The 13,759-nt window shown below is 37.4% G+C and overlaps 1 protein-coding gene across 1 annotated transcript in view; it reads left to right on the top strand.

Annotated features, from left to right (window-relative positions):
• LOC306866685 (E3 ubiquitin-protein ligase TRIM16-like) overlaps positions 1 to 9,093 on the top strand; it is a 41,085-nt gene extending 31,992 nt beyond the window's left edge. The window contains exons 5-12 of the mRNA XM_079411967.1: positions 1,635 to 1,780; positions 2,114 to 2,175; positions 3,540 to 4,122; positions 4,664 to 4,759; positions 4,840 to 5,073; positions 7,634 to 7,793; positions 7,956 to 8,003; positions 8,201 to 9,093. Of these exons, the coding sequence (XP_079268093.1) occupies positions 1,635 to 1,780; positions 2,114 to 2,175; positions 3,540 to 4,122; positions 4,664 to 4,759; positions 4,840 to 5,073; positions 7,634 to 7,793; positions 7,956 to 8,003; positions 8,201 to 8,715 (1,844 nt within the window). The 3' untranslated portion in view covers positions 8,716 to 9,093. The remainder of the gene's footprint in view (positions 1 to 1,634; positions 1,781 to 2,113; positions 2,176 to 3,539; positions 4,123 to 4,663; positions 4,760 to 4,839; positions 5,074 to 7,633; positions 7,794 to 7,955; positions 8,004 to 8,200) is intronic.
• Positions 9,094 to 13,759: the final 4,666 nt, after the last annotated feature.

The following is a 13,759-nucleotide window of genomic DNA, read 5'->3' as shown; positions in this document are numbered from 1 at the left end:
TCTAAAATTAATAAGTTCAATGTAGCCTTGAGCAGAAGAGAATTCTTTTAAAACATCAGAAAATATTTCAGATCCCACAGATACAAATCTATTAGGCCTAAAGATTTGAACACTGTGTGAATGTTATAATGAACATATAGCCGTTGTAATTATTATCATTGTATTACTTTATTTTTATTATTTGATATTTAACAGTAAAATTACAATACTAACATTTATGAATGTTGATGGAGCTTTTGTTGTTTTGTTGATAACAGCAGATTTATAAATGATTCTCATATAGGATCTTGGGAAGATGCTTGTTGCACGAATCACATTGTCACATCCATGCCTTGTAAATATTCATAAAAATATTACTGAGTAATATTTTGCAGCACTGTACAAGCTGGCATCGCCAGGGTTCAAAGTCCAAAGCGCAAGGAATATCTGTGCTAATCGTCAGTTGCTCAGTAATATTTTTATGCATATTTACAAGAATACATGCAATTCATGCGTGTATTACAAAAAATAACGTTCTGCAGTTTTTAACTGAACTGTTTAAGATCTTTTTGCAATTTCAATCATCATACAGTAACCAGCACCAACCGCCTCTTCCTCTTCTCATCAAGTATTATTCGGTACTGTTAATTCGGTCTCTTCGCTTATTCGGACGAACACTGAAAGCGCTTTTTTTGGTATGTTCGGCCAAATAATATTGGTTGCCGAACATTTGGTTGTCAAAAATCAGAAGCGTGTGCAGCAACAGCATCCCCAGGTCCTAATGCCCATTTGGTAAAGTGTTTTATTTATTTAGGGGGCTGTGTAAGCCTAAAAAAATTAAAAGTAAAATACACAAATAACATTACTAAATTACATTTACAATTAAATCTCAAACATGACATTTGTAAATTAAATGGTTTTGTATAATTAATGTGTAATATATTTTTCAAACGGATTATGAAAACTTAAATACAAAGAGCTCTGAAAGTTTTTTAGAACTTTTACAGCTCTTTTGCTTTTGACCATCTTCAAATGCTAAATATACAAATAAAATGTTAAGGTTACAACAGTGATCAATTTTGCTATAGATATTTTCATTGCTTCCCATGTACTCAAATTATAAAAGCACTTTAATAATGTTTGTTTAGTTCTAATAAGTAAGATTTTGTTCAAGAGACTTAGTGTTTTGTTCCAAACAAAACAAAATATATCATAATCGGCATTGGCTATCTGCCAAAATGAGTTGAAAAATATCTGCAAAAATCCAATACTGTGCACCCTTAATGATGATGATGATAATAAAAATAATAATTATTATCATTATTGAGCTCTATAACAGAAATATATTAATGTTGTAATGCTAAACTGCAAAATACAAAAGAATATATTTTAAGGATATTAATTGTCTTACTTTACAGCAGTAAAATTACAATACTGTCTTATTTTCTTCACTTACAAGAGTTAATTTTGTCAGAAAACTGGTGGACCTTTATGTTTCTATGACAGCAGGCTTACAAATCTACCACTGAAATCATCTGTCCAAAAAAAAAATGTTGGAAATTATGTGAAAATGTGTTGTTTTTTTTATTGTTCAGCTTTTGATTTAGACCCTGTTTTGTTTGGAAACGGTCTAATCCACACATCTATCCTGACAGGCCTTATTGAACGAGAAATGAGGAAATTGTTCAGTGTTCCAGACGAGAAGGAAACAAGGTTGTGGTGCAAATACATGGAAAATACCTTTGAACCATTGAAGAACTTGAACAGCACCATTCAAGACGCTGGACTCCATCAGGGACAGGTGAGACAGTTTGTGCTTACTGCAACCAGGAACCATATGCTAATTTGAATAATCAGAAATTGATCGGGTCATAAATTAGCATTTCCATTAAGTGCCAATATTTGCCCCTTGGATTGATTTCCAGGGGCATTTTTTCCCTTTTTAAACTTTTGTTACCAAATTGTATCAACATTAACATGATTACGCTGCAAAGGCGGAGCACAATCTGCAGCGGTCATGACAAGCTTGTTTACACGGTTTAATGCTGCAAAGGTGGCATGAAGGTTACACTGTAACCTGTTAACATTCACACAGGTTTGATCTTTTTCTAGATGTAGTTTTCTCTGTTTGTAGGTGTTAGTTATTGAACAGAAGAATGAAGAGGACATGTGGCCTCGTGACTCTTCAAAAACAAAGTGAGTGATTAGCTTGTGAATTTAAAGTAAGGATCATTTTGGTGATGGGTGGCAGTTTTTTAAAACATTTAGGTATTTATTTTTCAAATAAAGTATTTTTATTTCTCATTACTTTTTAGATAACTGGTATCAGTCTCAGACAGGTTTATTAAATAGTTTGCCAGGTATTATATAGGTAAATGGAAAGCCATTATTAAACTAGTCCCATGCAATATGGGGCAGAAGAGAGGTCTTTCTGAAAATGAAAAGCATGAAATATGGGATAGACAGCAGCACTGGCTACAAGATACGTGTGGACGTGCCACAGCCTGAGAGAGTTCTTATTTGTTACACTGTTTATATTGTTGTGCTGGATTTCAACTTATGACTTTTATTTTGATATTCATTTTGGGCTGTGAATTTAATTTCCTCCTAGTCCACCCCTAGCTTCCTGTTTTAAGAGGAAGTAGGCCATATTATATATAGTGAAATTGTTTAGCGGCTGGATAGCTGGATTATGAAACACCCAGTGAGGCCAGTGACAATTGTTATAATGTTTTTATTCTATTATTTTGATCTTTCATTCTCCACATATATTTCAAGTTTTGGCAATATTGTATTTTTTACAGTCATGCCAATAAAACAATATTGAATTGAATTGAAATAGCAAAGGCTGAGTCTTGCAAAGGCATAAAAATAAGTATGCAGTTATGCATAAAGCTGCTTTCCAGCCACTTGCAGTGGACTCAGAAATACATGAAGACTCATTTTTGAATAGTTTTATTCACCGACCAATGCGATGCGACAGAATCACAGCCAATCAGATGCGTGTGTGGGCAGGCTCTCTCTAAAAGCACACTGCTCTCACAATGAAATGGATATAATCTAATTCATAAATATTAAACCTTTTTAACACCATTAAATGTACGTACGAGTGACTGATAACATCTTTGTCATGGAATACACTTGTTGGTTTGCAGTGAGTTCACAGTTTTAACAGTCATCTTTGCTTTAATTTATTTTCAAGATCTGAGGTAAACTATCTGTTGTTGCTTTCAGTATGGCTACAAGGTAATGCAAAATTATATTTAAACTCATATTAGACACGTTTAACTTTGAATAAAGCACATAATCACCTGAGATTATCTACTGTTATATAGTTAGTATGTTGTTGTTCCAGCCGCAACGTCACGGAAATAGAAACCGTTTCTAAATTAGAAATGTATCGCCGTCATGGCTAGTTAGGACAAAAACTCTTATTAACATGGAAATCCATCGCGTGTAGTTAGGACACGGTGTAAGGGGAATCATTAGGAATTTTTGAGTGAACTATCCCTTTAAGTGTATTTGAACAGATATGTGTGTATCTCTCTCTTTTGATACAGTAAAATGGCAGAATCCAGAATTTCAGTGGACAGGAATGAGTTTGTGTGTCCAGTGTGTCTGGATCTCCTGAAGGATCCAGTGACCATCCCCTGTGGACACAGTTACTGTAAGAGCTGTATTACAGACTGCTGGGATCAGGAGGATCAGAAGAGAGTCTACAGCTGCCCTCAGTGCAGACAGACCTTCAGTCCAAGACCTGCTTTAGCTAGAAACACCATGCTGGCTGAACTGGTGGAGAAACTGAAGAAGACTGAACTCTCTGCTGACTGTTACGCTGCAGCTGGAGATGTGCAGTGTGACGTCTGTACTGGAAGAAAACACAAAGCCGTCAAGTCCTGTCTGATGTGTCTGAACTCTTACTGTCAGAATCACCTCGAACAACATGAGAGTTTCTTTAAAGGAAAGAGACACAATTTGACTGAAGCCACTGGACGACTGCAGGAGATGGTCTGCCATGAACATGATAAACATCTGGAAATGTACTGTATCACTGATCAACGTTGCATTTGTGTGCTGTGTATGAAATATGAACATAAAAACCACAACACTGTATCAGCTGCAGCACAGAGAACAGAAATACAGGTATGAGCTTAAAACTAGACTGATGAAATAATGCTGACACTTGTTTATTTGTGATTTGTGACAGAAAATATGATGAAAAAGCATTGTAAATGTATTTATTGAGACAATCATTGGTAAAATATGTTTTAAGGCAACATTTTATGCAGTATTCATCCATTGTTTAAAGAAAATCAAGGCATGACGCAAGTTAAACTTGCAATGACAGACACAAACATTTTCTATTCAGTAAATCTGGCTGAATCCAGATGATTATAATATAAAATTATATATTTTCTGTATCGAGCTGCAGCTCCATTAAACAGCAGAAACATTGAGTGTGAAAGCTCTATGTCTATGGTAGTTTCACATTTATGATACTTATACTGTACTTGTGATGTGAAACAGGCCTAATGCTTCATGTTAATTCATGTATGATAGTGGTAACTTATCAGTCCCTCTATATTCTTAAACTGACCTACCCCACTTTTATTGGATTCATATAAAAAATTATACATTTGCGGTAGTTTTATGCAACATTTACTGTTATTCATTTGTACTTCAGAAACCGCTTAAGGAGACGCAGAAGATGTTCCAGCAGAGAATCCAGCAGAGAGAGAAAGACCTCCAGCGGCTGAGAGAGGCTGTGGAGTCTCATGAGGTGAGTCTGGAGAAGAAGAGAAGTTTGTCTCCGTCTCAGTTCAGACTCACTGAAGCCTGAATCACTGTGTGTCCTAACAGCGCTCTGCACAGACAGCAGTGGAGGACAGTGAGAGGATCTTTACTGAGCTCATGCGCTCCATTGAGAGAAGCCGCTCTGAGCTGATACGGCTGATCAGAGATCAGGAAAAGCAAGCAGTGAGTCGAGCTGAAGGACGACTGGAGCGACTGGAGCAGGAGATCAATGATCTGAGGAGGAGAGACGCTGAGCTGGAGCAGCTTTCACACACACAGGATCACATCCAGTTCCTGCAGGTAACACAGATCTAGAAGAACAGCATCATAGTGGACTTGAGCCAGGTTCTAGTGTGACTATTTGATTTATATCGATTCTGATTCTTCTTCCCAATGCCTTTTTATTTTATTTTATTTGATCTTTTATGTAAACAACACATTTTTAATAATGTTCACCATAATCAAGTTAAATCTGTTCAAATTTATTTTTATTTTCATAACCATTTGCCTGTAAAACGTTCAGGAAATGAGTGTGAAGTCCCAAAAGTGATGCTGTATATTAGCAATGCTTCAGCTTATTCAAATTAAACAAAACCTGACCTTGAAACTGTGTCACTAACCTCTCAAAAATCATAAATGGCTTTTAACAGCTTTCCTTAGCAAATCTACTCAACCTAAATGTTAATTTCACAAGTCAGCAGATCAGTGGTAGGTTTAAGTCATCCAAACTATTTACTACAAAGCTCTCATATAGCATAGCAGAAATTTGTAGCTTTCATGTGATATAAGGAATATGAGAAAAATGTAGCTGATGCTGTGAAAGAGCTGGATTGAGGTGAGCTACTAAAGATAAGTCAACAAGAACTGCACAAATTTGATATTAGTACAGGTTATTTGGTGAAGTATGGAGCTGATGAGTTCCCTTTCGATATGGTTTACTGAACTTAATGCTACCGGGAAACTCAGGTTCTCAGAAATACTTAAGCCTGATTTGATAACGTTCGTGTAGCTGCACAAAAAATGGCATTTCAGCTTGTCCAAACAGGCGAGGCCATCTGCCTACACAAGTCTGCATTGAATGCCATTCATCAGAATCTTTTTCCTTCAGCACGAAGATCATCTCCTCGCTGGAAATGAAGAAGGCTACTACTTGCCATAAAAAAAAGCCCCAGTAGCGGAGAGATGCTTCACTCAAGTTTCCCCTCTATTATAGCAAATTTTTAGCACTGTTAATTGCAAAATGTCACACCACAAGCATGGTCGACATTTGACTCTTGAGTCAGGGGGGGAAAGAGAAAAAAAGTTCACTGCGATCTCACAAAGTTCCGCTATAATCAATGAAGCTCTCTGAACTACACAATGAATTTCTCATGTCTTCACTTAACAAGAGGATTCACGAGCGTGCAAAACTCCTGTGCTTTCAGCTGTGAGTGAAGTCTGAAAACTCTTAACGTTTCTGATTGGCCATTGCATTGAAGATATCAACAGGTATGTCTGTGATTGGCTACATTGCTCGATGCCGCAAAAACACATTGGATAGTTTGCTAGAACTTTCATTGCTTGTGCTTTCATTTGAGGGTATTTAACGCTGTGTAGTACCCCCGTACAACCGGGTCTGGGCTGACATCGGGGTTTCCATGACTAATGCCATGGGGTGGCAATTGCTCCCTGCACACCCTGGATGAGCACGGTGTGTCACTTGCCTGGGCTGCACCCACGCTAAAGCAGTGCTCACCGAGAAGGAATGCTCTCACTACGAGAGCATGAGTCTCACCTCGCTACACTTGTGGATTGGTTTCTTTCACGGAAGCGGCCCACGCCTCACATTCACCTGTTTTGTTCCTCCCGGGAGGATTCCCCAGTGCTGTTCCCCATTGAGGTATGCGCCCCTTGTCAGAAGAGAGCGAATATAAAGTAAAAAATATCTAGAAACAAGACAAAAATAGTAAGATAAGCCTTTTTGCAGTGTACATCTATGGGCCCACAATGGCAGTCTCTGTAGCTTCCTGTAAGGATCATCAACACTATTTCAGAGGCCAAATCACCATCTACTAGATACCTTTATGCCCTCAAGTGGTCCATATTCCCTTTGACTTGTGACATATTGTCCTTTATACAGGAGCTGCTGAATAAGGGGAGAACTACTTCCATGCTCAAAGTATACAGGGTGGCCATCATAGCAAAAATGCTTTCGTGGAAATCCAGTCTGTAGGAAAGAATGAGTTAGTCATGAAGTTCTTGTAGGTAGACTGAATCCGCCTCGCCCTCATACCATTCCAACCTGGAATCTATGCACAGTCCTCAGGGACCTCCATTTAAGCCACTAAAGTAAGAGAATCAGGACCCCTTTCACTTAAGACTGCCCTCCTCCGTTCAGTGGAGTTTCCATTAGTGATATCTGTGCAGCAGCTAGCTGGTCTTCGCCGTCTACCTTTGCTAGGTTTTATAACCTGAATGTCCATGTCCTTCAGGAACAGATTTTGTCTGCCTAACATATCTCTGCCCCTGCTGGTGGTCAGGCCTGTTAGGGCCATTTGTGCCCTGGTCTAATGGCCTAGGTCTGACTGATTCCAGGTTAGTTTTGCACTGATTATTAGCTCACACAACCAGTAGTGAATGAACCTTATCAAAAGGAAATGACTTACATAACCTTGATTCCCTGAGATAACAGGAATGAGCACTGTGTAGTCGATGCTCTCACTTATATATGCAGATGTCTCCACATTTATCAATCAGGCTTCAGTATTTCAGAGAAACAGACATTCCCAATAGTGTTAAGTTTAGGCAATGTTTGTTCCTGTTATCGCAGGGAACCAAGGTTACATTAATTACCGGAGCATTTTATTTCTGTTTTCTGTAGAGTTTCCAGTCTCTCTCAGCACCTCCTGAAACTACAGACATAAATGACGATCCTTTCAGTTCTCTCTTCTCTTTTGATGGCTTGAGAGAATCTGTCCGTCAGCTGAGAGACAAACTGGAGGATTTCTGCAAAGAGGAGCTCAAGAAGATCTCTGACAGAGGTAAAGTCCTGGAGTTTCGTCTGCTCTCAGAAATGAGACCATCACCTCATATCATGTAGAACATCCTATTATAAATGTCTTAGGAATGGATGTAGGAATCATTTTCTCTTGACATGAACATCACATGTCTTCAATCAAATGTTCATGTCTTGGTTTTCACAGTCACATTCACCAACATTGTTCCGCGGACCAGGAACGACTTCCTACAATGTAAGTCACTAAGAAAACATGACATGTTCATGTTCTTTCTGTAAAGGTGAAGTTTTTCATAGTTGATGATGTTAATGATGATTTGCTCAGGATATCTGGTAAGCTGTACTGAGACACTGATGATATACTGAACGTGAAGAGTTGAGCATGAAAAGATTAAACAGATTCCTTATTCTGCTTTGTTTTATACCTGTCAGATTCCCATCAGCTCACTCTGGATCTGAACACAATAAATAAACATCTCCGTCTGTCTGAGAGGAACAGAGTGATTGCTAACACTGAAAAAGCGCAGCTGTATCCTGATCATCCAGACAGATTTGATCAGTGGTTTCAGGTGTTTTGTAGAGAAAGAGTGTGTGGACAATCTTACTGGGAGATTGAGTGGAGTGGTGATGTGTTTATATCAGTGTCATATAAGAGCATCAACAGGAAGGGATTGGGTAAGGAGTGTGTGTTTGGACAGAATGCTAAGTCCTGGAGTTTGATCTGCACTCCCCCCAGATATTCATTCATACACAATAACATTGAGACTGAACTCCCTAAAATGTCTAGCCATAGAATAGGAGTGTTTGTGGATCCCAGTGCAGGAACTCTGTCCTTCTACAGCGTCTCTGACACAATGAGCCTCATCCACACAGTCCAGACCACATTCACTCAGCCGCTCTATCCTGGGTTTAGGGTTGGTTCTGGGTCATCAGTGAAACTGTGTTGATGAATCAGAAGAGACTGACGAGAGATTCTTAATATGCTTTGAGCTGCATGATAAATCAGTAACAGTGAGATCGAGTGTTGTCTTTTCTTTTCATTACATTAATACTACAGATGAACTTCTGTCACTGAAGTATCTAGTTGAGAAAAACCCTACCTATGCCTCTGTTGTGTTGATGGAATTAGTGATTTAGTTTTATTGTGGTGTCACATTGTCAAAACTTTGTCTTGTGTTTCAGTAGGGTTTTATGTTGTTCCTAGATGAACTTAACATAATTCACAAAATCTAATTCTACCTGTGATTCAGTTTTGTGACGGCATAAAAGAAATTCTGTTTTGTTATGTGACCAGAAACCCAATAAAAATCATGATAATGTCTTTAAGAATCACGTTATCTTTTCTAATGACCCAGCACACTTTACTAAGTTATTACCATCTCCTTCACTGGACCAAGACAAGGCCAGTGCCGACTGTCTGCATTCAATTTCATGATCGAAGAGAATAAAGTTCTTTTCTGCCATTTGAACTCAGTCAAATAAGAATGAGAGGCTTAATAACAGCCAATTTGAAGGTTTTGGGGACATATCCTAATGACAGTGATGAATTAATAATAGCCAAAAGAGGATCTATCACTTCTGGAAGCAGCTCTTTTGGTAGTTTAGATCGAATAGGGTCTAACGTACATGTTGTTGGTTTAGATGATTTAACAAATTTATACAATTCTTCCTCTCCTATAGTAGAGAATGAGTGGAATTGTTCCTCAGGGGATCTATAGTGTGATACTGTAACTGACGGCTGCATGGTTACAATTTTATCTCTGATAGTATTGATCTTGGAAATAAAGTAGTTCATAAAGTCATTGCCAACACCTGTTGATGCTTTATTGTTCGTTAATTTAGCCACTATATTGAATAAATACCGGGGGTAATGTTTGTTTTCTTCTAGAAGAGACGAAAAGTAATCAGATCTAGCAGTTTTTAATGCTTTTCTGTAGGATAGGGTATTTTCCCGCCATGCTATATGAAATACCTCTAGTTTTGTTTTCCTCCAGCTGTGCTCCATTTTCCGGGCTGCTCTCTTTAAGGTGTGAGTGTGCTCATTATACCACGGAGTCAGACGGGTTTCATTGATCTTCCTTAAGCGTAAAGGAGCAACTGTGTCTAAAGTGTCTATGAATGCTGATCCTAATGCATCTTTTTCATTATCGACATGGATATTAAAATCGCCAACAATTAACACTTTATCTGCAGCCAGTAAGACTTTATTAAAGAATTTGCTGATTTTCTATCTGTGTGGTGCCCTGGTGGCCTGTATACAGTAGCCAGTACAAACATCACAGGGGATTTATCACTAACAGGTGTTTCTCTAGATAATGTTATACGCATCACCATAACTTCAAACGAGTTATACTTAAAGCCTACCCTCTGAGAAATACTGCTATATAGAATATTGCTATAAACTGTAGCAACACCTCCCCCTTTACCTTTCGGACGGGGCTCATTTTTATAGCAGTAATCTTGGGGGGGTGGACTCATTTAAAGTAATGTATTCTTCTGGTTAAGCCATGTTTCTGTCAAACAGAGCAGATCTAGATTATTATCATTAATCAAATCATTTACAAAAAGTGCTTTTGTAGAAAGAGACCTGATATTCAGTAAGCCAAGCTTTATCAATTGTTTCTCTGTATTGTAAACATTTTTTATTTGTTGAACATCAATTAGATTGGTTTGGACGTTTTCTGTATTTTCTAGTTCGGGGAACAGACACAGTCTCTATAGTGTGATATCTGGGTGAAGGAGTCTATGTGCTGGGAATTAACTGACTTCTGTGAGGTTTATGTGGTTTTAAAGATGTAGCCTAATTAGTGATTTGAATAATAATAATTTATTGAGTATCTGACTGCCTCCGTGCTTTGCCACAAAGTAAATGTGTTGGAGCCACCAAATGAAATTATAAAAGTTTTACAGAGAAGATTTGTCTTTTTTTTTTTTTTTTGGTCGGGACAACATTGGCTTCCTGGATCTGTGTTATATCTGCTTTTATTCGAAGGAGGACAAGCTATGATAGACGTAAGAAGCAGGATTAATACTTTCAGGCTACAAACTGCACAGAGAATACTGTATGAAGAGGATCAAGGGTGGATTCGCATTGGTTGTGCTCTTTTAAGGACAGCATCTGATCTCCGTTACGACAAACAATTGTTTTTACTGAGACTAAAGGAACTGGACTTAAGTAATTCATCCCTGTTTTATCAGTCAATGTTAAAAGCTTGGCAAAATTATTTTCATGTCAACAGAGATCTTTCACAAAATGCACTGCCTGGAACCTGCAGGGAGGCACTGGAAATTCAACCGTTTGTGGATTGGGAGAAAAAGTACCAGTTTCCATCCATAAGTATATCTGCAGCAGCAGAGGAAAATTATTATGAAGATGCTGACACAATATTATCTGTTAAAACTCCAGAGATGGGACAGTTTTGTGAAGCAAGTAAGAAAGTCATCTATATTACTTGCGTTAAAGTTACCCATTACACTGTTTTAAAACGAGTACGAGTAGGGAGGTGGACAGATGTGTTTGGGCCAGACTTTAGAGGATCCTGGAGGTCTCTGTACAAACCTCCTATTGAGAAACGTACAGCAGACCTACAGTGGAGTGGTATCATAGCTACGAACAGACACGTGGCACACCTGAATCCAGCAGTGGGTAAGGAATGTCTTTTTTGTGGAATTGAAGAGACGCTTGACCATTTATTTATAAATTGTATGAGGTTGGACAGTTTTTTTTTATTGTTTTAATTGTTTTGAAGGTTTAAGTGAAGATTTTTCTAATCAACATTTTATTAGTGGTCCCAAATATATATTTCAGAAGAGAAGAAACGTATGCTTATTACATGTTTTGCTGGGTATGGCTAAAATGGCAATTCGGAAGATTGAAAAAATAAGTTAACGGGTATAGGTTCAGTAAATGCTGAAGATGTTTTTAGAAGCACGGTGAATGCCAGAATCAAAATTGAATACATATATCTTAAATTGATTAATGATATTAAAATGTTTTCTGAAATATGGTCTGTTGGAGGAGTTTTGTGTGAGGTGTTGGAAAATGATATGTTGGTCTTAAAGTTGTAAAGTAATGTGTGTATTTATGAGTGTAAAGTTGTAAAGTAATGTGTGGATTTAAGATTTTCCCACTTCCTCTTCACCTTGGTGGGGTCCACCTTTCCCTCCATTCCATGCTCAATGACAAATTGTCTAATATATGCAAATAGAAGCCTTTTATATGAGTTAACATTACAAAACTATAGCCAACAACAAGAAAACGTACTCCAAGCCTTTTTGGGCTGCGTTGCGGCGCCCTGTAAACAGTGCATCATTTTTTGCACACCATTTTATTAATTTTTCAGTGTCGTCATCTGTCCCTGAGAACAAAATATTTCTTATAATAATTATGTATAAGGCATTATAACTATATGTCAATGTACAAAATCATGCATTATATCTATATTAATGTATTACAACTGTGGTTACAGTTATTCACGAGATCATACACGAGATTGCTCCTTTACATCCAAACCAAAAGTTGTCCTCATCTGTTTTATAATATATGGGTTGATTTGCCATGTCAAATGTAGGACAAGTTGCTTACACTCTGATTAGCCAAGTAATATGCATTGCTAAGAACTTCATTTGGACAACTTCTAAGGAGATTTTCTCAATATTTAGATTTTTTTGCACCCTTAGATTCCAGATTGTTTTGCTGCCTGGACTGGAGGCTCTGCTTGCAGAAGCACCGCTGCATGGAGCTCCGCTTTATCAGTGCTTTTCTATCAGTTCAGTCAAAACATCTATAAAGTACCAATAATGTGCTCTACTTTTATTTCCTCTTATATCACGTGTACTTCCAATACTGTTAAAACATTTGAATGGTAGTGTGTTAAGCAGCACAATTTTCAACATTGATAATAATCAGAAATGTTTCTTGAGCAGTAAATCAGAATATTATATTGATTTCTGAAGGATCATGTGACACTGAAGACTGGAGTAAAAATGGTCACAGGAATAAATTACATTTTACTACAGTATATAATACAATATAAAACAATTGTTTAATACTGTTTCACAATGTTACTGTATTTTTGAGCACAAAAATGTAGCAGAAGATGTTGAGCAGAGGAGACTTTATTAAAAATCATAATGTTTTCAAACTTTTGAAAGGTATAGACACTCCAACTGCATAATCTATGCCAGGACTGTCCACTGATCAGCAGCATATTTAATCTTATAATATAACATCTTTTTCATTGAGTTTATATCACATGATTGTCAATCTAGAGGAAAAAGACGGCGTTTAATGGCTGTGACGTCCTCACTGAATGGTTATACAAGTGAGTAAGAGAAATGTGACTTTGTGTATATTGCCAACACTTTATGGTTATTTCGTTGTTAATGGTTGAGGTATGTTCTTTATTTTTTGCTCTTGTCCATTAGTAAAAACCCTTGTTGGACAGAGCGAACACCTACAAATTTTCATACAATTCCAAAATGAAATTTTTAGTTAATATAATAGTAATAAGAATAATAACATGATGTGGTCGGAACAAAAACGCAATGTAGGAGGAAAAACTAATACATCCTGCCCTATTTTCAGCGAGGGCAAGTATTTGGAAAAATGTTATATTAATTATTGATCATTTGTGATAATGGGAAGTAGGGATGTACCCTAATAGTGAATCCGTATTCAGAAAGGCACGAACAACGAACGCGTTCTACATAACATCTAAAGGAAAATGCTTTGCAAGCGGTAGCCTGTTACATTACAGTACATCAAATTTCACTTGAGGTAAATGCAAACAAGTTAATTTTCTTCTAAAAGCATGTTCTAACAAGATAATTAGTTTAATGTGAGTTAACCTTGATCAGTTGCTGTCAACTTTAAAGCATTTAGCATTTTTAGCATTTAGCTAGCTATCTGTAGCTATACCTCCAAACTATATCTAATGTTATGTAGGTCCCAGTTTATAGAACTAAGTTGTGTACCACAACAGGTTAGCT

This window comes from Barbus barbus, assembly GCF_936440315.1.
Source record: "Barbus barbus genome assembly, chromosome: 4".
Lineage (NCBI taxonomy): Eukaryota > Metazoa > Chordata > Actinopteri > Cypriniformes > Cyprinidae > Barbus > Barbus barbus.
Note: the sequence above shows the minus strand (reverse complement) of the source record. Positions and strands in the feature narration are given on the sequence as shown.